The 25737-nt window shown below is 42.0% G+C and overlaps 1 protein-coding gene across 6 annotated transcripts in view; it reads right to left on the reverse strand.

The window, feature by feature from the left end:
- TENM4 (teneurin transmembrane protein 4) overlaps window positions 1–25737 on the reverse strand; it is a 611632-nt gene that overhangs the window by 267280 nt on the left and 318615 nt on the right. For 4 of the 6 annotated variants that reach the window (XM_061990604.1, XM_061990621.1, XM_061990596.1 and 1 more), the window contains one exon: window positions 2596–2805. The exons of the other annotated variants lie outside the window; for them this stretch is intronic. In XM_061990604.1, the coding sequence (XP_061846588.1) occupies window positions 2596–2805 (210 nt within the window). The remainder of the gene's footprint in view (window positions 1–2595; window positions 2806–25737) is intronic. 6 annotated transcript variants of the gene reach the window in all.

Here is a 25737-nt window from a genome sequence, read left to right on the forward strand (position 1 = left end):
TATGGACATTATTACCTTTCTGGAATGCAAGGAACTTAGATAAAGAATAGTCTACTGTATCTTCAAAAAGTAGCATGTTTCTTAAGTTCCATGTGCATTATATTTGCAATTTACATGGGGATTTGTTACAGCGGTGCTGCTCCCTGGGTGTTACTTACTTTGGATGAACTTCTCTAAGGCTGAGTTTACACAGCTGTGGAAAGAAAACCTAGCCACAATCAATTAAAAAGTGCAACACAAATCCTTTGGACAGCATTCTCAGGCTCTCCTGCTGTTGAGACAGCTACCATTCTCCAAAAATTAGTGCTCTAACTGTATTAAACTTAGTCCTAACCAAAATAAGCTTTTACTAATTTTCACTATTTAAGGAACATAAAGACTTACCTTTGTCATTTAAAGTTTAAGCTGACTAAGCCTCATAGAAACAGGATGTTAAGGAACTAAAGCAATTAAATCCATTTACAGAGGTCAGAAGAGTCTCTGGGTTTTTACACATGATGGACTTGTATGGTCTGTGCTTCGTATTCATGTGAACTCCAAGATTAGGGGTTGATAGGTGGCATAATAAGTCACCTTTGTTTTCCTTCTGATGGTAGAGTGGTCCTGAGCTGATCCTAACAGGTCACCACTGTGCTGGCATTACCTGCACTTCTGATTACTGAACAACTAGAATAAGCACGCAAATGAGACCCCAGATGCCCTGTCTTTGTGTGAGACATTTTTATTATCAACCTGCTGAATTCTACACACAAAGAAGGCCTCAGGGAATGTAGCATGTCTACAAGCCAATGCAAAAAGCACTGAGAAAAAAAAAAAGAGGAAAAATAAGCAGGCAGCTGAAAAGCCTAAAGTCTAACTAACTCACTAGCACATCAATAACACAATAATGTCGCCAACCCACTGTGGACTCTGAACAACGTTTTTTCTGTTGTTCAGCTAATTAGTAAAAGAAGAGATTAAGGTCTTTAATCTCACTTGCTTTCTCTTTCTTCCCTCTTTTTACCTGGAGGGTGTGCATGTACATGTACATATATATTCCCTAAATGAACAGAGATAAAGTACATACATTGTGATGTTCAAAACATGAGGCAGAGTGTGATTGGCTTTATTTCCAATAAGAGGGTCATCTACATGATTTCATATTTCAATGTACTGTCACTGCAAGGAGTCAAATTTGTGTGTATATTACAGGGTAGAAGGGGAGGGGGAAGCTGACTAGACGATATGAATTTTAAAGAGTTTCCTGAATGAATAGGACACAGAATTTCCCCCTACTCCTCTTAGGATGACAATTCAGAGGAGATAACCTTCTCCTTTGAAAAACCCTGAAGGGAAAGTTTGTTTTTACCATAACAAATGCAACAAAAGAACAGGGAAGCTGAAGGGGTGGGCGAGGAGGGGTGGGGGGGCACATAGACAAATTAAATGTCAAACTTTCCCTCCTTACTTGGAGATAACAGCATACTAGGAAGCCTTCTGAGAAGCTTAACATAAATGCAGTTAAGCTGTTGCCAGCTGCAGTAAACCTCTCTCTCACCTTTCTTTCTCTCTTTCAAGATATCTTTGAATGCCCTCTCCTTCATCATAAATCAGACCTATGAGCAATTATCACTCAAGCTGGATGGCAGCAGCCTGAGTGGCCACTGCTATTCCACTGCTGTAATCTATACTTTGTCAGGTTACACTACCCTTGATGAAATTTCACATTTCTTTGCCAATGAGCATTACCTCTCCGTTTACAACTCATTGTCTGTGCAGCAGAGAGCTGTGAATCTCATTCCTCTTCTTGAAATGTGTTTAAGCAGCGCAGTCCAGCCGGCAGTGCTGAGCACCCTCAGCTCCCCATCTGGGAGCCTCAGAGCATCCCAGAAGCACAGGGCTGTGCTGCTGCCTCAAGTACTTGCCTTGAGGGCATGTCTCAGCGCCTCTGAGGGACACATGGATGTAGACACTCTCTTGCCTCTGAGACTGAGCACATGGTGCTGATGCCACCGTCACAATTCACAAGGAATCTCTGAGTTTTCAGAATTCCCTTTTCCATTCCTGTATCCCTTCGGTGACAGGTTTCTGCCAGTGCTGGGAGCCTCTGTCTGCTCTCGGCTGCTAAGGGCCCAAGGCAGTGTGAGCCCACCTGGCTGCCCTCCACTTAGCCCTGAGCCCTCAGCCCCTAGGCTGCACCTTGCTGCCCTCACAGAGAAGCAGGTTTCTTTCATGAGTTTTTCAGCCATGAGTTAGGGGGAAAAAATAATAACCACCAAACAAAACCAAAATCCTTGAAAATCGGGAGAGGGCTCCAGCCTTCAACTCACGTAAAGTTTCTGAGCAATATCCAGGTATCACAGCAAGTGGCTCTCCCTCACCACAGCCACCCAGCAACGTACACAACGCCCAGCAAGAACTTTTCTTTCCAACCTCTATGAGGTGACTTTTCCCACTCTTTTTATCCCCCTCCCCAATTTTCTTTCTTTCTTTTTTTAAACAAAACTCCCAAAACAACCCAAAGGGCAAATCTGCACCCCTAGCCGACCTCCATCGACCGACCCCCGCACACGGCTGTCAGACGAGATAAAGGTAAAGGTAGGTAAAGTCACTCACCATTGGCGGCAACACAGAGGTTTCCAGAGCCACTTTTAACTAAGAATGAATTAGGGACAAACTCTTCCTCAGAGTCAGAGTCCGCGGCCGGCTGGGCCGCGCCGTTGCCCAGCAACCGCCCCGGGCCCTCATTGGCCGGCGGCGAGGGGGGAGGGGAGGGGGACTGCTCTGGGGGGGTGGAAGAGGCGGACGAACAACGCAGGGGAGGACCTGCGGGCCACAAACACATACACACACAGAGAGAAGGGGGCGGGGGGGGGGGGGAGGAGAAAACACAGAAAGAAATAAAATGAACAAAAGCAACGACAAAACAAAGACAGAGAGACAAAAAAGTTGAGCCAGGGCACGAGGGAAGGCCGCCCCCCCCACCCCCCCCCCCCCCCCCACCCGACCTACCGACGCCTGCCCCAACTGGGCAGCCGTGCCGGAGGGGCGGCCACTGCACATATCTGCCCGCCGGCTCTGAGGGGACAACTGCTGTCTCTCGGGTGGCCACCAGCCCTTAAATCTCATGACCATCGGAGGTTTCAAGATTTTGGGGTTGGAGGGAGGCCCTGGTCACTTCGTGCCACAGCGTGAGAGCTCACAGTGGGCGCTCACTTGTCAAGGAGGACAAGCGTTGACGCTGGGCTGCGTTGTACTAAAGGAAAAGTTTTACCTGACATCATGAGGTAAATTATTTCAGATTTCTTATGAAAAGGGTAAAATCCTTTTGGGGATTGAGTTTAACCATTCCTTTATCGAGTTTTTTAAGGCAAACAGCCTGAATCCTCCCTCATGCAGGCAGAAGGTGGAGAGAGCCAAGCATCACTGCTTGCTGTTGAAGCGTGTTAGCAAACCAACACACTTGGTACAGGGCAGAAGCAATGCTCAGTGCAGTGTCACTTAATTGATTAAATCATGGGAAATCCAACAAATTAAGTTCATCCATAATGTTTTATATAAAGCTGTGCATGATCAAGGAAGAGCTTCTACTGACTGCAAAGAAATAGGATCAGGTACATGGAGATTAAGTAGATCGAGTTCAAAAAGCCTACTGTAAATAATTAATGGTTTTCAGAGTCTTATTCCAAACAGATTTTTAAACAAAGCTGAGAAATCAGAACCCTCAAACTGGTGAAAAAAACCTCAGGCGAATGTGGAGGTCAGATATGTGCAGTACATCAATAAAAACAGGAGGAATATGAACACAGACATGTAATAGGTTAAAATACAGGACAATGCATTTAAACATGAGTTTTTCCCCTTGATACATTTGATCTGAAAGTCATGGTGATTAATCTTCCACATTTTCCCAGATACTGAAATGGTATCATGCAAAATCCATAAAAATAAAAGAATAACGGCACAAGGAAACTAAGAAACTTAAAGAATAGTCTTTCTAAAAGAAGAACATTTCGAACATAACATAGCACACAACACAGATATACAGTATTTCTTACTAAACACAACGTGAACACTTTAGAAAAGGACACAGACCCAAAACAATAAAGTGGGTTTAACATTTAAATCCCCCAAAGCTGGTTCTGCTAAGTTTCTTTCCACCTTGGTCATCAGTATTTCTCGTGATAAGCCTTTAGATGTCACCATCTTGACATATGCAGGTCTTACAAATTGCAAATTATAATCAGAGCAGAAATTGTGGTATCTGAGGAAAAACCTGGGAAATGGGGAGAACACAGGGCTGAATCAATTCGTAGTTAGGGACACCTGATTGTGGTCACCCAAAGGAGAAGGCAGCCTTGGTAGAGAGCCTGTGCTTTCTTGCATGAGCTGCAGTCTATGCAGTGTGCAGACTGAATGCAGACGTGCGCACTGTGTGTTTTGTTATGATCAGCAGTGGAGTTGTCTGAGTCTTGTTCTTTCTGACAGCCCTCCAGACAGAGAAGTTCCTTCTTTAGGAATGCAGCTTTCAAGGAATCTGCAGCCCACTTCACACTCCCTGACCCTTTTTATGGTGCCAAGGCTATAACCTTCCCATTGTGTTAACTACCGGTAGGAACTGGAGAGAGACAGCAAAAAAAGGAGCATGTGCAAGGGAATGAGCACTGCTTGCCCTGTCACAGACCCTGACATGCAAATGCCAATTCAGCTCTTAACTGATATACTCTTAAAGGAGCAAAGCCAACTCTGTGTCATCCTCTTTATTGTAATGAAGATTCAATGAGCCCCAACATGTAGTAAGAGTTTAAGTCATGACTTTGATTTGCTATGCATTTCTTACAAAAAATCATGATAGGTATCTCTAGTACTGTGTAGTCAGACTCTGAATTCTATTGTGATTGTGAGCAAAATGAAAAGAAAATGTTAAATCTATGTCTTCCTATACTCCCATAAAGTTTGTCAGTGTACTTTGCAAATGAAACATAAAATGTTTTTCCAGACTTTGAGACAAACTAGATTTTACAGAATTATTTCAAACCTCTGACTCATTTACCTAAAGACAAGTAAAAATGCATAAAGAGGAGGTTAATGATGTGACTACACCTGACAAAAAAAGTTGTGTGGCAAATGACAGTAGGTCCTCCAATGCTCTCCCTGTGTTTTCATCAGGCTGTACACTTGCATACCTATACATGAAGCCTGCCATCTGGACTTAAAGAGCAGGAGCAGAATGAGCTGAATTTGGAATTATAGCCATTAAAGCAAAATGTTAGTGTTTTTATGAGCCCATATCAGAAACTTTCTGCCATTTCCACATGGTTCCAGGTTAGCATTTTTGGTACGGGCTACAGTGGGCTTCCACAGAGGTCAGTTCTAGGGCCAGTCTTGCTCAACATCTTCATCAACAACTAGGATGAAGGGACAGAGGTTCAGCAGGTTCACTGATGACACCAAACTAGGAGGACTAGCTGATTCATCAGAAGGCCGTGCTGCTTATTCAGCGAGATCTGGACAGGCAGAGAGTTGGGCAGAGAGGAACGTCAGAAGGTTCAACAAGGGCAAATACAGAGTCCTGCAGCTGGGGAGAACCACACTGTGCACCAGTACAGACAGGAGGTTACTTGCTGGAGAGCAGCTCTGGGAGAGGGACCTGGGAGTGCTGGTTGACAGCAAACTAAACATGAACCAGCAATGTTCCCTTCTGATCAATGGCTTCCTGGGAAGCATCAAGAAGAACATGGCCAGCAGGTTGAGGGATGTTCTCCTTCCCCTCTGCTATGCCCGGGTAAGACCACAGCTGGAGTCTTATATCTAGTTCTTGCCTCCTTCTCCTGTCGAGAGACAGGGAACTGCTGGAGAGAATCCACTGGAGGGCTACCAAGATGATGAAGAAACTGGAACATCTCTCTCATGGGGCCAGTCTATTTCTGTAGCACCCAGTGCCAGGACAAGAGACAATGGGCACAAACTGGAACACAGGAAGTTCCACTGGAACATGAGGAGAAAATTCTTTGCTGTTTAGGTGAGGGAGCCCTAGCACAGGCTGCCCAGAGAGAGTGTGGAGTCTCCTTCTCTAGAGGTTTCCAAACCTGCCTGGATGCATCCATGTGCCCCCTGATCAAGGGGAACCTGCTTTAGCAGGGAGTTCAACTGGACAATCTGTAGAAGTCCCCTCCCATTCCAGCCATTCTGTGTGTCAGCTTTCCACATCTCACAGTATTGTGATTTTGGCAAGGATAAAAGAAAAGTAATTTAAAAAAACCCCTTCAAACCCAAAACCTCTTTACTTTGGATTTTTTTTAAGACTTTGGATTTTAATCAACTGCACCATTGCAGAGCACACAAGAGAAGTTCCCATGGGCTTTAACGGTCATTACACACACTGCCAGCAGTGCCTGAGCTGACCTTTACATGGGAAGGTTCTCTAGGAGTCGTGCATACTAACCATGTTAGCAAGGGCTGCAACGCTGTGAAGGGCACTGGCACATACCACTGTCTTCCCTGGAAAATTCCCCTTTGGGCATTCAATACTGGGGTGGATGCAACAGATTTTACAAGCTACTGGTGTGAAGGTGTGTGCTGGTCAGCTGTGCCGGCAATATCCTGTTAAAATCCTGTTAAAACCGATCCACAGGGATCAGCTCTGGGGCCAGTCTTGTTCACTGTCTTCATCAACGACCTGGATGAGGGCACAGAGTGTACCCTCAGCAAGTTCGCTGATGACACCAAACTGGGAGGACTGGCTGAATCCCCAGAGCCTGAGCTGCCATGCAGCAGGATCTCGACCGGCTTGAGAATTGGGCAGAGAGGAACCTCCTGAGGTTCAACAAGGACAAGTGCAGAGTCCTGCATCTGGGAAGGAACAACCACCTGCACCAGGACAGGCTGGGGGTTGAACTGCTGAAGAGCAGCTCTGCAGAGAGAGACCTGGAAGTCCTGATTGATAATAAACTAAACATGAGCCAGCAATGTGCCCTCGTGGCCAAGAAGGCCAATGGCAGCCTGGGATGCAGCAAGAAGAGTGTGGCCAGCAGGTTGAGGGAGGTTCTTCTCCCCCTCTACTCTGCCCTGGTGAGGCCTCATCTGGACTCCTGTGTCCAGTTCTGGGCTCCTCAGCTCAAAAGAGACAGGGAAGTGCTGGAGAGAGTCCAGCACAGGGCCACCAAGATGATCAGGAGACTGGAACATCTTCCTTATGAGGAAAGGCTGCAGGAACTGGGGCTGTTTAGTCTGGAGAAGAGGAGACTGAGGGAGGATCTCATTAATATTTACAAATATCTCAATGGTGGGTGTCAGGAGCTTGGGACATCCCTTTGTTTTATGGTATCTACCAACAGGACAAGAGATGATGGGATGAAGCTGCAACACAAAAAGTTCCATTTAAACATAAGAAAAAAATATTTCACTGCTGAGGTGAGGGAGCCCTGGCCCAGGCTGCCCAGGGAGGGTGTGGAGGCTCCTTCCTTGGAGGCCTTCAGGACCTGCCTGGACACATTCCTATGCAACCTGACCTAGGTGGGACCTGCTTCTGCAGGGGGGGTGGACTAGATGATCTCTCAAGGTCCCTTCCAACCCCTACCATTCTATGATTTTATGATTCTCCTTTTGAAAGTTTGTCTGTAACAAGAGATCTTATTAACATTTATAAATATCTAAAGGGTGGGTGTCAGGAGGTTGGGACATCTCTTTTTTCTATTGTATCTAGCAACAGGACAAGGGGTAAAGGGATGAAGCTGGAACACAAAAAGTTCCACTTAAACATAAGAAAAAACTATTATATGATTCTATGAAAATGCATGGGGAGCAAAGCAATACCTTCCTTTTTAATATGTCAGCAACTCTGTTTTGAAGACAAGGATGTTTTAAATTCTGGATCCTTTAAGATAACTGCCTCCTCTGCTTGGACAGAGAACCAAAAATTAAATTTGACCTTTTCACAAAAAAACAAACCAAAAGAATGAGGAAAGACACAAGTTTGTATCCTTCTCAGACAAGTGTCTCAGAGAATTTACTGCAACTGCATATCCAAGTAAAACAAGCAAGATTTGGGCCATAAACTTTCATTCCAGCTGCCAGAGCAAAATTTCTAATTGATTAGTGCAAAATGAATTTGCAGCAATACTGGGTTGCTATGGAACCTGAGCAAGTAGGCCAAGTCACTTTGCGGTATGTGCTGTTTCTCCTTCAGAAAAACAAAACAGAAGGACTAGATAACACATTCATTATGCACACTTTTGCAATTTGGAACCTAACTCAAAGAAAAACAAAACAGGTTCCAAGTATGGGCCCCTTGGCATCAATTTGTAACAATCTTATATATCCGCTTGCAGTGAACAGTCAGAATTATGTTCTTTGGACTTGAGGCAGGAATTAGACAAGTTGAATGTCTCTATGTGAATGATACGTTACTTGCACATATTCAGAGAAAAAAAGAGAACATAAACTTGTATTTTATCTATGTGCCAGTTTTTCAGATTAAGATTAAGAAAAAAAAATCAGGGGAAGATACATTACAGGCTGTGGTAGATTTATGAAAGTACTTACGAAATACAAACTTGGGAAATAGGTTAACACAAAGAATCTTTTTCCCAGCTTAACTAAGGAACTCTTCAAAATTCAGGCAAGCACTTTAAATTTAGGGAAGAGACAACCCGAGCAGACTCTAAATAGTTAGGGGGCAGTAAGACAAACAATAAACGTGCTGCAGTTTATGCTGCACGTTTGGCTGTAGTATTTCAGAGTACTGTGTATTTCTAGAATTACTCTGATTCTTGCAGGATTTGGCCTTCAGAGATCAAGAACTGATTTAAGACGTGTGGATTCATGCTAGTGTGAATAGAAGGGCTGCCAGGAATACAGAACATTCAAGGAGATACTTTTAAATGAAGGAGAGTAAATTGTTTCATAGGCTACAGTCAGTGGATTAAACTAATATAATTTGTTCCAAAAGAGGTGAAAAAGAGTGGATATACAAATGCTAACTTTTCACAGAACCGATACATCAAGGCAACAGGATTTATTAGTGTTCAATATACCCAGCATGGTATTATCTACAATCAATAAATCATTAAGATCAACTTTTTTTCTGATAGTGACACCTTCTGTCAATCTTCAACCAAGAATCTCTTAAGAGCTTTACAAGTGCTCAAATGTGCAGGCTTTGAAATACTGTTATCACATCTATTGTCATATTGGCTGATGAAATTGGATTGTCTGGGGAGTGCTTACACTTGTGACAGATAAGGAAACTGAGGCACAGAGAAGCAAAATTATTTTATTGAAAATGTGTTGTTTCCTATATCTGCGTACTGCATCTCTACCTACTGGAATGGTCAAAAAGCTGTTTATCTATAGTGGTTCCTGGCAGGACCTGGAAGTCTGTGGGGGAGGTGCCTACACCAGAGCAGATTTGCTGTCAGGACTTGTGATCCTGTGAGGGACTCAGGCTGGAGCAGTCGGTACCTGAAGGACTGTTCTCCCAGTGGATGACCCACGTTGATGCAGGGTGTGAGAAGCTGCCCCCATGGGAGGCCTCATGCTGGAGCCTAGATCTGTAGCCCATGGGAAGGACCCACATTAGAGAAGTTCATGAGGGACTGTCTCCCGTGGGGAGGGACACCACACTGTAGCAGTGGGAAGTGTGAGGAGGCCTTCCCCTGAGAAGAAGCAACAGCAAAGTCCTTCTGTAATGAATTGACTGTAACCCCCATCCCCCATCCCCTGCACCACTGGGGGAAAGAAAGAAGAGTCCTGGAAAGAGGGAGAAGTGAGAGATGTTTTAAGATCTGGTTTTGTTTCTCATCTCCCTGATTTGATTGTTCATTAATAAATCCAACCATTTCTCCCTAAGGTGAGTCTGTTTTGCCCATGGCACTAATTGCTGAGCTATCTCTTGTGTCCTTATCTCCACTCACAAACCATTTGTTATATTTTTCTCTCTACCCTGTCCAGTTTAGAAAGGGGAGTGATAGAATGATTTGGTGGGCATCTGGCATCCAGCCATGGCAAACCCACCACATTATCACACTCAAATATTTGAAATTATCAGAATTCCCACCATACAGGAAGGACAGGGGGCCGGTAGAAGTACTGTCATTGCACTTACCTCAGTACAGCAACTGCTTTATTTCTCACATAAGAACTTTTGCATTGTCATACTGCTGAACATGCTTAGCCTTTTTACAGCCTTAAAATGTGAACCTTTCTAGTGATGGAGAGTAGTATATGGGAAAGGGACCTGGGGGTTTTGGTGGACAGCAGGATGACCATGAGCCAGCAACATGCCCTCGTGGCAAAAAGGCCAATGGCATCCTGAGGAAGATTAGAAGGGCTGTAGATCGAGAGAGGTTCTCCTCCCCCTCTACTCTGCCCTCGTGAGACTGCATCTGGAATATTGTGTCCAGTTCTGGGCCCCTCAGTTCCAGAAGGACAGGGAGCTGCTGGAGAGAGTTCAGTGCAGGGCCACCAAGATTCGTCATCTATTCGTCTCCACGAATAGAGTGGAGTATCTCCCTTGTGGTGAAAGGCTGAGGGAGCTGGGACTCTTTAGCTTGGAGGAGACTGAGGGGTGACCTCATTAGTGTTTACAAATACACAAAGGGTAAGTGTCAGGAGGATGGAGCCAGGCTGTTCTCAGTGATGGCCAATGATAGGACAAGGGGCAAGGGGTACAAACTGGAACAGAAGAGGGTCCAAGGAAATGCAAGGAAGAATTTCTTCCCTGTTCAGGTGAGGGAGCACTGGAAGGGGCTGTCCAGGTGGGTTGTGGCGTGGTCTCCTCTGGAGACATTCCAAACCCACCTGGACAAGTTCCTGTGTGACCTACTCTAGGTAGTCCTGCTCTGGCAGCGGGTTTGGACTCATCTTTTGAGGTCTCTCCCAGCACTTGAGATTCTGTGATTCTGTAATGGTTCTGGTTTAGCAGCTATGGGAAGCACCACTACAAACAAAAGACGTCACAACACAGCTCTGGCCTTTAAAATGTAAGGCACTGGTGTGCACTGTGGGTTCACAAGAAGGCTGTGTATTCTGTAGTGTGCTGGCTGGGTCAAAAGAAAGTGTAAAAAGATGTACTTCTGATTTTTGTTTTCCCCTCACTATGGCCAGTGGTTTTGAGTGATTTTTATTGACATTGAAACAAAATCTTGTTGATCTTTATTAAAACTGTAACTTGTTTTAAGCTGGAGAAAACCACGATCTGCTTACACAATGGAAATGCATTGGTACCTCTGTCTGATCAAAGAAATTAATAAATAAATCTAAAATTCAAGCAATTTCATCCCACACCATATCTGATTGATTAAAACCCCACAGACGTGACACAGTACTGCAGTGTTGAGATCTTCTCATGTAAAAGAGCCAAATATGAAAGGTGACAGGCAGAGTGTGCACTGGGACATCCCAAGCATCATCTCTGAGATGGATTGCTGCCAACACACAGGACAGGGTGGGAAGGGCAGTGCCTTGCCTGACTAGAAGTGTTCAGTTCCCCACAGAATATAAAAGGCAGTGATTTGCTCCACTAGTATTTCAGGGCATCAGAGATCCTGCTGGGTTGAGGAGGGGAGCGGGAGAATATCTGGTATTTTACTTTTCAAGGTGAAGTGGAACGTATTATTTGAAGATGAGCCCTAATTATCACATGGTAAAAGACTGTTTTAGCATGCAGGAGCATCACTCCCTCAAAGACAGAGAAAGAAGACATCTTCCTAAGGGACAAACAACATTCATGCCTTTCTCATGGCAGAATATCATGCCATTCCTGTGGACAGCACAAAACAACTCTGGAAAAAGAGCAAGCTGAACTAGCTGTCTGGCAGTACATGGCAGTGAATCGTAGGAGTAAGGGATTGTTGCACAGATTTATTACTGTTCTTTAACAATAGGTGGTCACAACATTCTTAGTTCAACAGGGAATATATATCTTGTGTTTAGAATTGATTAAAAAAGCAGTCTTGGAAAGACTACTCTTAGTTATTTATATTTCCTGCATTTCCACCTGCACTTATGTTTATTTTATTTAATTTAATTTTGTGTATTTGATTTATAGCTGTGGAGCCAGAGGGGAAAATAAATGAAATAAAGGGGACAAATGAATATCATCTTAACAAGAAAAACCTGGGCAGCTGCCATGTCACCAAAATTAAGAAATGAGTAGTTGGGCCTCAAAAATGAGAACTAATCACATGCCCTGTATGAAGACTGGCATATTGGGAAAAAAGGGCCATGCAAGGTTAAGAATTAATTAATAAATTCCCTTGGACTGAAGTGGAGTATGAAGAACATATGTTACGTGGACTTCACCTGCCTATGGGTATTTGTGTTACTCTTCCAAATCATTTTTTCCCTCTCCTTTTATGCTATGAAGATATACAATGATTTTCTTTATCCATTTGCCGGGATGGTGTGTTTTCTATCACAGAAGTCACAAAGTCAGTGTCAGTAGGAACTCAGGAACATTCTTGTTCCTATAGGGCAGACCATGGACCAGCTTTCCTTTGGGTGGAGAATGTCTAGAATGGTGGTGGCTCTGTGAAGGATGATATGATGCTGGGATATGTAAAAGCACCTGAGCTGTATACCTGCGTTATCTACCTCTGTCCCAACAGAGATCACAGACTGAGCTTTTGGGCCATATGCAGTTATTCCCCAAATGAAGCAGAAGGTAGAAAGGAACGAGAAATAACTCAGACTGCAGATGTCCTTTCCCCAGCTCCTGAGGTTACTAACCTGACCCAAAACAGCAGAAAACAATTATCCATTAAGCAAGATGGAGAAGAGCTGGGAGGAAATTGTTCCCTTCTGAAATGCATTTCCTCCAGGGCTTGGGGTGCTCTGGAGCAGCACAGCCACACTTACAAATTTTTGCCAACTCAAGAAAATAATATGGCAGATTTTCAGAAAATTACACGGGCAATTGCCCGAGCTGGATACTCAGCTTGCTCGTTTGTAGGCACAACAATAGAAACAGATTGTGTAAGTTAGCTACAAGATTTTCTGAGACGTCAGTCCCCAAGGCTGAGATTGCGCTGTCGTTCGAAAGCACAAACAGGTAGTGTAATTTCCAAATATATGGGAGATTGCTTGTATCTCTTTCATAATCAAAGAAGGAAGGATCAAGAAAGAAAGACTTTCCTCTGATGGAGGCAGTATAAACAATCCTGATCGCCACAGAATATTTATATCGTTCCTTGGGAAATATTTATTCAAGTAATTCACATCATCTAAAGTTTTATGGAAAAAGCAAGCCCCTAATTATGGATCAGCATTACAAAAGCTTGTGCAGCTTTATTCAAACCCAACTTGTAAAAGAATAATGTAATCAGTAGGAAGGCTGATGAGCTGCCCGTGAAATGTCCTCTCTCAATCTGACACTAATGCTTTATCTGATCCAGAACACCCAATATAAAGTATGAAGTTCTCTGCAAATGATTACATGCAAATCCCCTGAAAGGTCCATTTCCTTTTATTTGAACACCAAACTGTAGCTTTGTAGAATTGCTTTCTCTAAGCTTAATGCTAACAAAAAGGTTTGCACTAGCCTTGCAATTTTTTTCCTGATATGCTTGGGCAAGGCAAAGCACTCTTTTGTATCCCTGTTCTCTTAGCTGGGAAGACTTATACATGGGCTGTTGAAAGACTTTTTGGCCTACTCCAGAAAATAAGATTTACACAAATATTGTGCAGGGTGGTTGGCACTAATTTTATAAAATTGACTGCTGAAGTAATGCCAGAGGAGTCAAAACTGTGGAACGCTAGAAACCAACCAAAATTGCATGACATTAGAGTCTGCTTACCAGGGAGCAAAACTAATTCATCCTGAAGCCAAAGTACCAAAAGGTCTACAGTTTCAGCTCATGAACAGTGATACACTTTGTGACCTTCCAGGCCAATGAGGGTGATTTTTACAGCTGTTTTGTGTAAAATACATGGTGAAGCAAACTATACTGTTAAGAAAGAAAATGTGCATTTCCTCCTGCTAACTACACAATCACAAATGAGCATCTCTTGAAAGGAATGAAGGTTGCAGTTGTTACAAGAAATCCTGGAAGTTTCGGGGGGAAATGAAGGGATAATGTGATATTGTGCAACATGGTCAATACAGGGTGTCCTTGCAGTCAAGGGAAGTACAACCCTGTCTTCCAGAGGCCACCACCTCCAGTTTCATTTGGAGTGTCTTATTTCTCTCCATTGATTATACATGGAGCCTTGGGTGATCCTAACTCAGATGCATAAGTGAAAGTGGCATGAACCCTGAGCTTTATGTCTAGAACTTGACTGGAGATAAGGCAGTGTCACTGAGAAGTTTTTAGCAGTGATCTTTTGATTTGCTCTGTAATACCTAAGGCCCCATCATGTGTACAGACTTAACACTTCCGAGCTCATAGACAAAGGTGCTGTATAGTAAGGGTGGAAGTGGAGACTAAACACATAGGCAGCTGGAGATAAAAGTTGCGACGAAGGGAAACTTTGAAGCAATGATATTTTATGCTTCTCTTGGGAAGAAACGTAGTCTGTCTGACTAAGTACAGTCCAAGGAAAACATATGGCTGCAGATCTCTGAGCATGACAGAGGGGTATCAAAGTTATACTGCAGTGAGAATCCAACCCGTCTCTCTGTAAGCTCTCTGGGGAGGAAATTTGCGGTGAGAGGAATGTTGCCTGAGTAAAGAGATTGTATCTGTTCCTATTTTTGTTAAAATTACTGTTGGCTTTGGATTTCTGCATTGCATAAAGCTAATGAACTTAATTGCTTAGCCTCTTACACTTACCAGGACAATTTCCTCCTTATCCCACTCTTTATTTCCATTAGGGTTGGGTTCTTGCATCCCTAAAAGTATATGGAAGTCATTTTCCAGTGACTGAGATTTCTTATATTCTAGCCAATCTCCCTTAATTTTGGGAAGACCTTTTTTTTCCAGTGCATGATTTCAAACAAAGCAAACAGCTTCCCTTCAACATCTGAGAGTCATGGTTCAGAAAATCATTCTCTTTCTTCAGCTGAGAAAAGAGATCAAGACAACCTAGTGCTAAAAGGCTCATCTTAGATGGACTTCTAAAGGCATCTGATTCAGAAGAGAGGTTATTTTCCACAGCAGTTTTTTCTTTGAGCTAGCCCTGAGGCTTTGGACTTGAAAACAGTAGAAACTGTGAGGTTGCTGCAGAATGGGAGGCAGGATGGCTGCTCCAGATGATGCTGAGCCTGAGTTAATATGCTGTAGACACAAGCAACAGGGCTTGGTGCTGTGCTAGTGGGGCTGCACTCGATGTTACACCTCTGCACAGCGCTGTGCTGTAGATGTGCCAGCCTGCAGAACCCTAAGTCTATCTCTGAGGCCAGGTTGATGGTGGGTGCAATTCCTTTCCCTTTGAGAGAGACCTGCTATGGAACCTGGGGAAGAGCTGGTCTGGTCTGAAGAGTTGGACTTTCACCTGGCATCCACCTCATGCTCCCCCAGGACATCCACCTGATGCTCCCCCAGGAATGTGTCTGAATCTTGCATGTACCATGTGCCTGGCATGGTTCAGGAAAAGATCATAAGTACTCTGCATCTTACAATGTCATTTTGATCTTTTTCTATCTATTTCTTCTTTTGAGATGTGGACTGCTTCTCCTTATATGCCTGTGAAGCTGGCAAAACATCAGGAACTTGATCTTGTATTGTTAAGTGTTCCTGCAATGCAAGCTGAAAGCGCAGGGAAGCGGGTTGTGCTTGAGTAGCTGTGATTATGCTGGAGGTGAGCTATTCACAATGTTCTACAGGTAGTGAGAGGCTGAGAGTGTCCCTTGGTTACAATTGGAAGGTAGGACAAGTTCTACATTTCCAGGGAGGTCAAAGTGAACACCACTGAAATAGCTGTGAAGATGCACAACTTTCATTACTCTAATCCAAAGTTTCTCCTTATAAACCTCTACTCCAGTTTTGCTTTCCCAGAAAACTTTCCTGCATTCTTGATAAGGCAAAGAGCCAAAATATAGCTGTGCTTCTGGAGGTGATGCTTTTCTCTCATGGGAAAGATCACCAGTCAGTGTTTTTGCCCAAGATGCCTCCTCCCATAGTGCAGGAATGTGACTGTATTATGCCAGGAAAAAAATGGTGTTGGACCAAAAGTTCTGATGTGCTTAACATTCTTTTTCAGACCCAGGACAACATTAACAAGTAAAGAACAACAGCCACATACAAGATAAAAGGAAAGCAGTAGAGACAAAGTATATAAGATAAAAGGAAAGGAGTAGAGACAAAGTTTCAGGCATTTCCAGTCCCCAAATGAGAACAATTATTTTTCCTTCAAAATGTCTGTGTGTCTTTCATCAGACAACACACCAACTTGGAAGTGCAATAGCAAGACTTCAGAAAATTTCAGAGACATCTTGATATTGTTGTTCTTTTTCTTCAGAGCCTTGTTCAGCACCTTCAAAGCTGCAATTTGAATACCTTAATCATTGGTCTTGCTTTACTGCCTTCTGCCCTATAAGAAAAAAAATCTTTACCTTGACTTTTGTTCAGTTCCATGCTCAATGAAAAATGTGCCATTTTTAACAGAACCACAGAGTCATAGAAATTTTTAGATTGAATACCACTTTAAGATCATCAAGTCCAACTGTTAACCCAGTACTGCCATGACCACCACTAAACCATATGCCTCAGCTACATGGATTTAGAATCCCTTCAGGACTGAGGGCTCAAGAACTGCCCTGGGTAGCCTGTGCCAGAGCTCAACAACTCTTTTGGTGAAGAATTTTTTCCTTATCTTCAGTTGAAACCTCTCCTAGTGAAACTTGAGGCCATTTCCTCTTGTTCTGTCACTAAAAAAAGAATAGTCCGAAATAGGAGAGATTTTCTGGATAGAGGGAAGCTAATGATAATTCAAAACACATAAAAGGCATGTCGGAATTATTTGTTAAAAATATAAATCCCAATAGTTCAGAGCAGTGTAGGTTATTAAGCAGTAGGGCTAAATACAGGGAAAAGTATGCCCATGTCTTGTTCACCTAACAGTCTCTGTCTCTCATTTCCCTAGTCTCTGTTTTTCTAATGGTTGACTGAATTGGTCATCTTCAAGAGAAAGCTTTTTTAGAAGGATGGGGACAGGATCAGGAAATAATTCAGTGCTTGGAAATATGACACTCAAATGCACGTCAAAATGTGCTACAGGTTTTGCCAGGAGAAAACAAACTACTGGTCCAGGTGATTTACCATCTTTTTCCCCATCACTGGCTAATTCCAGCTGCTCCCATCAAATGGTTAATGACATCCTATGGTGTAGGGAGAAAGCTCTTTCTGATACTACATAGTAATCAAAATTATGCAATAAAGCAAGGTGGATAATAGCCTGTATTTTGGTTTTCCTGACTGTTGCAAGAGTACGTGCTATGTTTACAACCAATAAGTAATTCTTTTTAGCAGTCTAAGATGGTTGCCCCAAAACTAACATCTAACAGCTAGTTCCACATACCAGCAGTGAAATATTCCCCACTTTCCTTTTTTCAAATGTGATAGTTTTGATTGTGATAAAATGCCAAAAGGAACAGGGAATCTGTATGTTTTGGCTGACAAAGAACACTTATTGTTTATCTTGTCCACCTTCTGTAACAGATCTAATTTTAAATTTCCAATCAATTAGACTGGACAGCCTGTTCCAGAGTCTTAGAGGTCTCACAACACCCACTCTCAGATGTGCTTGTGTCATACTGCACTGAACAATCTTCAGTAGGCTGGTGAACAGACTGAGTAACATAGCGGTCTTTTTTACCTCTAATTTTGATGATTACCTGCCTGACTTCTTTGACAGGCTTGACCTTCTGTACACCATTCAATATTTTATACAGCTATTTTCTTTTTTACAGTTCTTTTCTAACTAGACACCCTGATCTGCAAGCACCATGCAGACCCAGCTGCCTTTCATCAAGTTGCTACAGAGTCTACATGTGTCTCAGCCAAATGACTACAGTGGAGAAGCTCTTACTAAACAACCCTCGAGGCATTTCTGCAGACGTTACAGGTTCCACCACAGTTTAATGAGCAGCTCTGGCTTCAGTTTTGCCCTATTTTTCCACCTTTTGGCTATCTCTGCACACATTCATATGAACTATGTTTTCCCTATCCTCTTTTAAATTTTGATTGTGCAGGACCAGGCTTCACAGAGTCTCTTTTTCTCTCCTGGAAAAATTTCTGAGTGATGCTTTTCATTTAAAAACAAAGAAGGACCCCCCTCCCCCCCCCCCAAAAAAAAAAAGAAAAAAAACCAGGTTATTCTGAAACACAATTTTCCATAAGACTGTACTATAATTCTCATGGGAGAATTACATGCAGTGCTGTACATCTGAAACTTCCCAGAAGTCTTACAGTGGGTTTTTTCTCCTACATACAGAAAAAATACAGTAGCTATATTCCAGTAACCTGTTTCTTTAGCTTACAGTATACTTCCTTCCTGATGTCACATCCTGTACAGTGATCCTATTAGTGAAAGTAATAGTATAAACTTCTGCTTGAACTCTTAAAGTGTCCCCTTATCACAGCCTTATAAAAATACTGTGAGGATTCATTTACCAACCAGTTCTGAAGCATTTCACTGAATTATCTGGCAAAATTCAGAGACTGACTGGGAAGAAGTGCTAGAAATGGTTTGGAAAAAATTAACAAGCATAACAGCTACTGCTTATCAGCGAGAAGAGGGATAAAATAAGCAGAGATTTCTGTGTTAGGGTAATTACCCAGACCTTCAATTGCCTCATGTAGTATATTTATTTAGGCACTGTAATTAAGCCATTTATTGCTCAACATCCTTTAAGAACTGACCTTGACGTAACTGTTTTTTTAACATTCAAAAGAGTATTATCAGAGAAGCCCGTCTCTTACACAACCTTGCTGGAGTGTACACGGAGATGAAGAGTCCTCTTAAATCCTCAAGAGACCTAAATGTAGTTAATCCCACCCAAACTGAGTGGAGCCTAGAATCAAGGTTTCCCATTTCTTGGGGAAAGGCTCCAATTCCTAGATTATTTCAGAAGGAATGGGTGTTGTCATCACACTCCTATTCTCAGAAAATATCTAGAAAAACTGTCCCTCAAATGCTTCCTATTAGTTTTACTGGAAGACTTCAGATATTGATGTAGGAAAACACATAGGAGATACCCAAGCTTTCCCTGCCATCAAGGTCCAGAGAGATTCCATATGGTAGACTAATAGAATTTCCTCTGCTTATCTTCAGGGCCAATTGTTTCCTTCCACTTCTGTGGAAGTACGAAAAGCAAAAATTAGATGGCTTTTTTATATGGACTGGATTGGTCCCAAATTTCACCAGATTTCCTAGGCTCCTAAGTTATGTGTGATGGAGTATGCATAAAAGTCAGAATTTGCTGACCTTAATCCTTAGAGCAAACAACCAAAATTCAGCTTTGTTTGCTTAAAGTGAAGTCAAGCTGAAAATCAAGTGTTGAGGCCCTGACAACAAGCAGATCAAGATTTTTTGCTTTTTTTGAAGCTTGATTTTTTTTGTAGATGAAGAGAACCCAGAGCTTGTGTGAAGACAGCAAGTGGATTTTGATGTGTGTCTGTTTACAGAATCAAACAATCAAGTGACATTTTGCTTAAGAGCCAATACTTGAAATTGCTCACACATATCATCATAAACATGGATTATTTCCAAATATACCTGAAATGGTCAAGAGACACCTGCACATAGACTTTGTACAGAAAGAATAAGTTGTAATTTATAGTGTTATTGGCTGAAAGAAAGCTGCTGTCTATCCCTGTGCCTTTAGGCATCTAGTAACCCACCAGACACCCATGGGAAAACAACACATGTTTGGAGATGCTGTAAGAAAAACAAAAGCTCATTGCTCCTTGTCATAGGTTCAGTGTACACAGAAGGTAAAGTAAAAGCCGTTTATGTTTGGGATTCTAGCAATGGGCTGGTAAAGGCACTGTTGACAAATGGTTTTGCATCTGAAGGTTCCCAAAGTTGCTTAACTGAGGCCATTTCAAAGGCAGTTCTGACGGGATCTATCTGCTGTTGCACAGTAACACTGCTATCATCTGGTTTTTTTCTTTTTTCTTTGCTTTTTCCTCTTTCTTTTATGCTGAAGCTGATGCAGAGATAGCTGTGAAAAGGCATGACATTCCTTTTTGTGACCTGCTTGTGATTTTTGTTATGCATATCCCCAAGGTAGCTCAATCAGCACCTGGCGGTATTTGAGTATTCTGGTCTTCCGGTCAATGAAAGCAGAGGGTCTGGAATCTCAGAGCAGTAGAGCTACTTCATAATCAAACTGGTCATTCTGACGTAAACATTAAAAGTCCTGACACATACACAAAAAAGAGTTCTGGTAGCCATTATTCCATCCCATTTACCCTGCAAAAAGATATACAATACTCATACAAGTTCTGTTATAAACTCTAAGCCATTTCTCTAAACTTGCACTTAGCTGCTGCTTCTATTTCAGATGTGAAGAAAGATTGTCTATGTTTTCTGAGTATGTCACTTCTAATAAAAGACACTACCTGTGCCTATAAGCATTTTCTCAACTAGCTCCCCAGATTATCACACCTACAAAAATATGCCACTAGGCTGATATTTGAAATGGCATACAGATGTTTGCTGACTCATTTTGAGAAATAGTTTTCTACTACAATATAGGTTTTATAACTGCATTGGTAACAGTTACAATCATTTAAAGCGCTTCGAGTAGTAAAGCAGCAAATGGATTTCTCTACAGTTTTGGTGGGGAACACTTATATCCAGAAATAAAAGGTTATGAAAATCAGGTATGAATGACATGAGATAACCCTATTATTTAAAATCTAAGAAAATCTACCACAGCTCTCAAACAGCAGAAATAAAAAGAGAAGGAGAGCAATGTGAATGTGTCCATTTGTGGAATGATCTATACTTTGTACCTACATTTAATTTTCCACCTTTATTGTACCATGTCACTGATGCCCTCCATGTGAGCATGTACACAAACAATTTGGACTACTTTAAACAAATGGAGAATGGAAGGCTGAAAACAAAAAGAGTACAGTGGCACTAGAAGTTAAATCTTCTGTGAACAGAGTGGAGAAGGCCATCAGGAGCTGCTAGAGAAACCTTACAGGATATGAGGAAGAGATAAAAAGATGGGAGAGTTTTGTATGGCACTGCAAAATATGATACACAGAAAGGGAACTGATGAAATAATAGTGATTAACTTAGCCATTGGACTCACAGGATGGGAAAGTATAGCATGTGCAAATGATTTTCCATCTGGTTTACTCAGTAAAACATATGTATGTTCAGAAAATGTATCATGGGGAGAAAGCCTTCAGCTGCTCTAACTTGTGAGCTAAGTCAGGTAGGAGAAGAGAGATTGGTCTCTGGCTCAAAATCTCCACAGCAACAGGCATATCTGCTGCTTTTGTTAATGCTAGTTGGAAAATGGCAGGGGTAACCTTTTATTTAGAGAAAGCAGTTGTGTCTGATTATACACTAATACTAATTTAAAGCTCAAACAGGCATGGATTTTCTCTAACTGTGAAAACAACTCTTTAAAGTGATTAACTTCTGCAGTTCCTCAAGAAATGGGTATATTTTAAATGATTTTAAACCTTCATGGCCAGACATTGTCGAAATTGTCGCTGGTTTTTGTAAAATAAAAATAATCCAAGGCCTGCTTTTGCTGCAGGAAAGGCCACTTGGAAAAACAGGAAAGTTTTTTATGATGTATTCCATTCTTTTTTCTTACTTCTTGGTGCTGTGATGCTGTGGAGTCAGCCAAGAGATGGATCAATGAATATCTTCTTTACACTCCCGGTTTTATCCTTCCCAGTGGTACAAGGTGGCTGTTAAACTATGTAATGGAAAACTGGACTGGAAGGGTGATTTCTGTACCCATCACCGATGAAACTAGAATTACAGTACTTGGAGCAGTACTTCTCGAACCATTACATTTTCCCAGCCACATTTGTTCATTAATTCAGTGGTCTCTTTCACCACAGCCAGTACTAAAATCTATACAGAAATGATCCATCTAGCAAATTGCACGTTGCTGTACAGGCAGGAATTACTCCCTTCAGATCCCTGGCAGGTGATAAGCATATGCCCTTGAGCATGAGAGGGTTTTTTTGCAAATCCCTGTTGCATTATGCAAATCTCTAGAACTGATTAGGACATTTTCTGAATAACAGTATCTTCTTTTGCCACCTGTTCACCAAGGCCTTAGAAGTCACTGGAAAAAACTCAGATTCCAAACTGCATTTCCAAGGCTCTCCCAGCAGAACAATGCTGAGTGTTTACCTATCGTGTTTTATCTGATGAGCAGTTTGGCAGAAGCAAGTTTGCTTCTTAGAGAAAAAAACGATTGGCAATGAATTTACCAGGCCAAAATCTTCAGGTGGATTCGGCACAACACATCCCTCGATTCCCACCACAGGGCTTTATTGTCTTGATCATCCCATTTGCTTAAGAAACTTTAGTACTATTAGAGTAGCATCGAGACTGAAAAGGAAGCAAATGAAACCCATCTGCCCCTCACACCTTGAGGTTTAATGGGAATCTGTAATGAATAGATGTGTTTTGTGAAAGATCCATTCTAATAAAACCTGCCTTCATCTCAAAAAGGACTAGAGCTAGAGTGAACACTAATAATACCAGCTTATCAGCTATTCTGTGAAATCCTATTTATGAGCCTATGGATGCTAATTAACTGTCTTTCAGTGAAAAGCAGAACTGTACATTATTTCCAAATGAAAGAGCATGGAAAGTGTTAAAGAAGACACCACATTGATTAACATCTGAGCCAGGTGTTTTGTATACCCAGACTCACTCTGTCTGACAACTTTTGCCCATTATTTTACCTGTTTATGTAAGGCTTTTGTAAACTCTCTCAACAGCCATTTCTGTCTTTTCTTAAAAGGCCGTAACTTGGCAATAGCACAGTGAGCCTCTAAGATTGTCCCAGAGCCTGAACTTGCCAGAAATCAAGCAGAAGCCACTATGAATAATAAAGTGGAATGATTGACCTTTGAAAAAAGGTATGACTTGATTTACAGTGGTAAAATAATTTCTGGCCTTTATGAAAAGACTTATGACTTCTTACTTTCTGTAAGAAATACATATGTCTTTATAAGCAACTTAGCAGAAATGTGTAGCTACTATGTAAAATTGATGCAGTAGGCTTAGAAATGCTCTGTGAGTCACTCAGGAGGTGAGGGAGACACACACAGCTGGCTTCAGACAGGGCAGCTCTGGAAATTAAAAGGTCACATGGTTACAAACAGAATGTTGCCTTGTAGACACCTTCCCATGATGTGTCTGCAAGCTAAAAAGCAAGCCTTGGCTCTTAAGAACTGCTGAGGACTAAGGAGGCTCACCATCACAGACTAATTCTGTCACAAAGCCCTGATGCACTGTTCCGTGATGCATGTAAGCCCTCAGGCTTTTCAGGTCTCTAGAGAACTACAGACCAGGCTGAGATTCAGATTCTTCAAGATCTGCCTGTGCACTTTGCTGGATAAGAGCTTGGGAGCACATTTTTTAAATTCTCAGTTCAAGGTCCACCTTTGACAAGGCTGAAAGTCTGAGCTCTACTTGCCATGTACAAAATGTGGATCGTGCCTCGACAGAGCTGATTACCTGGGGTCATTTTCCACATGGACCAATTTTATTGATTTTAATTGTATTACTAATAGCACAGGGCAGTATTTAATGAGACCCAGGGAAAGAAGGGGTTGGAAATCACTGGGTCCCAGATCCTGTTGGTTGTTTTTATGCACAGGAACAACCCTACTGAAATCAATATAGACTTCTGTAGAATAACTTCTTTCCTAGTCTGATGAAGAGACAAAAACAATTGGCTTCTGTGAATGAGAAAAGTTTCAGAGAAGTATGGCATTATTATACTTATTCATATATTACCCCTCACCCCCCACCATCATTTTGCAGTGGAGATGAAGCACTCCAATGCTCAACACGACTGGAGGTTGCGATCACCTGTGTCATTCTCCCAAACAGATGGCTTTTACATGATGTATCGTAGATGGCCAAAATATCAGGAGAGTAATTTGTCTCTAAATTATATCTTTTAGTAATTAATCCTCTTTTGCTCTGGACTTGAATGACCTTTACAAAGAAGCAGTTTAAATTGTAAAAGAAAAGAAAAGAAAGTAGGAGGGAAAGAAATGAACTATCCCTCTACAAACAAACACACTTTTGTCTTAAATTTGCAGTAAGAACTACAAAAAGGCTCAAAAAACCCTACATCAGACTCAAACTATAACCCAGAAGATGTATACTAATAGACTTCTGCTGTATTTGGGGATAGAAAACTTTCCCATCATGGCAGTGGGAAGTATGTGACCTACCCAAAGCTTGCCAAAGTCAGATCATCTCTGATAAACTGCCCAACCCTGCATTTCCATCTTGAAAAGTTTCCTGATGAAGTGAGAACGAAAATGTCCGGCCTCTGTAGATATGGTATTTCTTAAAAGCTTGATCAAAATCAAATGTCTCCTTTCCTTTATTAAGAACGTTAAACAGAAGCAGCTGTGCTAGGGACATATATGCTGTCAGTGTGACCTTCAGAACTGATACCTGCTCACTGGTAATTGCGCAGCAATAGCTGTTGATCATACAGAAAGTGAATACAACACCTTGTAGAAATCCCTTTGAGGAAAGAGAGTAATGGTGAAATGCTGCCCTCCTTTACTTTTGTGAGTGAATGCTAGCATTCATAAAAATAAATGACTGCCATGACAGATAAGAAACAGACACCGTTTCTGTGCAGATTTTCTGCAGACTATTTTGGGTGAGACATCTCTGCCTGTTTGTGTGATTGTCTTACATATTTTTGGCTTAGACCTTTCCTTTTGTTAAAAAAAGAGAAGGGACATATTTCTGAAACTGTCCCAAATATGTGGAGAAGGACAACCTGTTAACTTAGGTTTTTTAAAGAAAAGACATGGGAGACTAAGCAGAATTATTTTTGGTGAAACTTGCTTTGGGTCTTTTTTGGTGGTATGCAATTTGAATAAGAGGACAAGGCAAAGCACAGAGGCCTGGTGAGTCTGGCAAGGAAAGTTAAGCAGAGGAAGCCTTGTTTTTCAATATTTGTTTTTCTCAATCTGCAAATCTCTGAGCTGATCTGAAGAACAGCAGCGACTTGTCTTTCAGATACAGCAATCTCTTCCGTCTCAAATTCGTTATATGCGATTTTAAACTCTAATTGAGGCTGCCTTATCTATGTTATTCTTAGAAACCAGAAGTTAATCTGTAAGAGCTACAAGTTTATCTTTCTCCTTTCTAGCCATGTCTCAACTGGAAAAAGCCCATGCCATCACCCTGCCTCATTCATGAAAACAATATGGCAGCTAATCCTGGAGGAACATAAATATGCAAGGCAGGACACACACATTCCCAGGGCTCTTTTTGTGAGTGGGAGGATGAGTGACCATGCTCTGACTCTGTGGTGCTTAGAAGGTTAGGTTGGGGTGGTAGGGACAACCATGTGCTAATCCAGCATGCTGGGAGAGATAACAGTCTGGTAGGACCTGATCTACCTCCAGATCCCCATCCGAAAGCTTGTGCCTGGAGATGATAACCAGAAATGATCACCTCTCCACAAGAACTCAAAATATGGGCTTGGCAATGTGAAATTAGTGGTTAGACTTGATGATTTTAAAGGTCTTTTCTAACCAAAAAGATTCTTGATTCTGAGACTAAGATGTTCTCCCCTAGTCCATCGCTATCTCATCATACCCTGTCTTGTGAATGTATACAGAT

This window comes from Colius striatus, chromosome 1 (genome assembly GCF_028858725.1).
Source record: "Colius striatus isolate bColStr4 chromosome 1, bColStr4.1.hap1, whole genome shotgun sequence".
Taxonomy (NCBI): domain Eukaryota; kingdom Metazoa; phylum Chordata; class Aves; order Coliiformes; family Coliidae; genus Colius; species Colius striatus.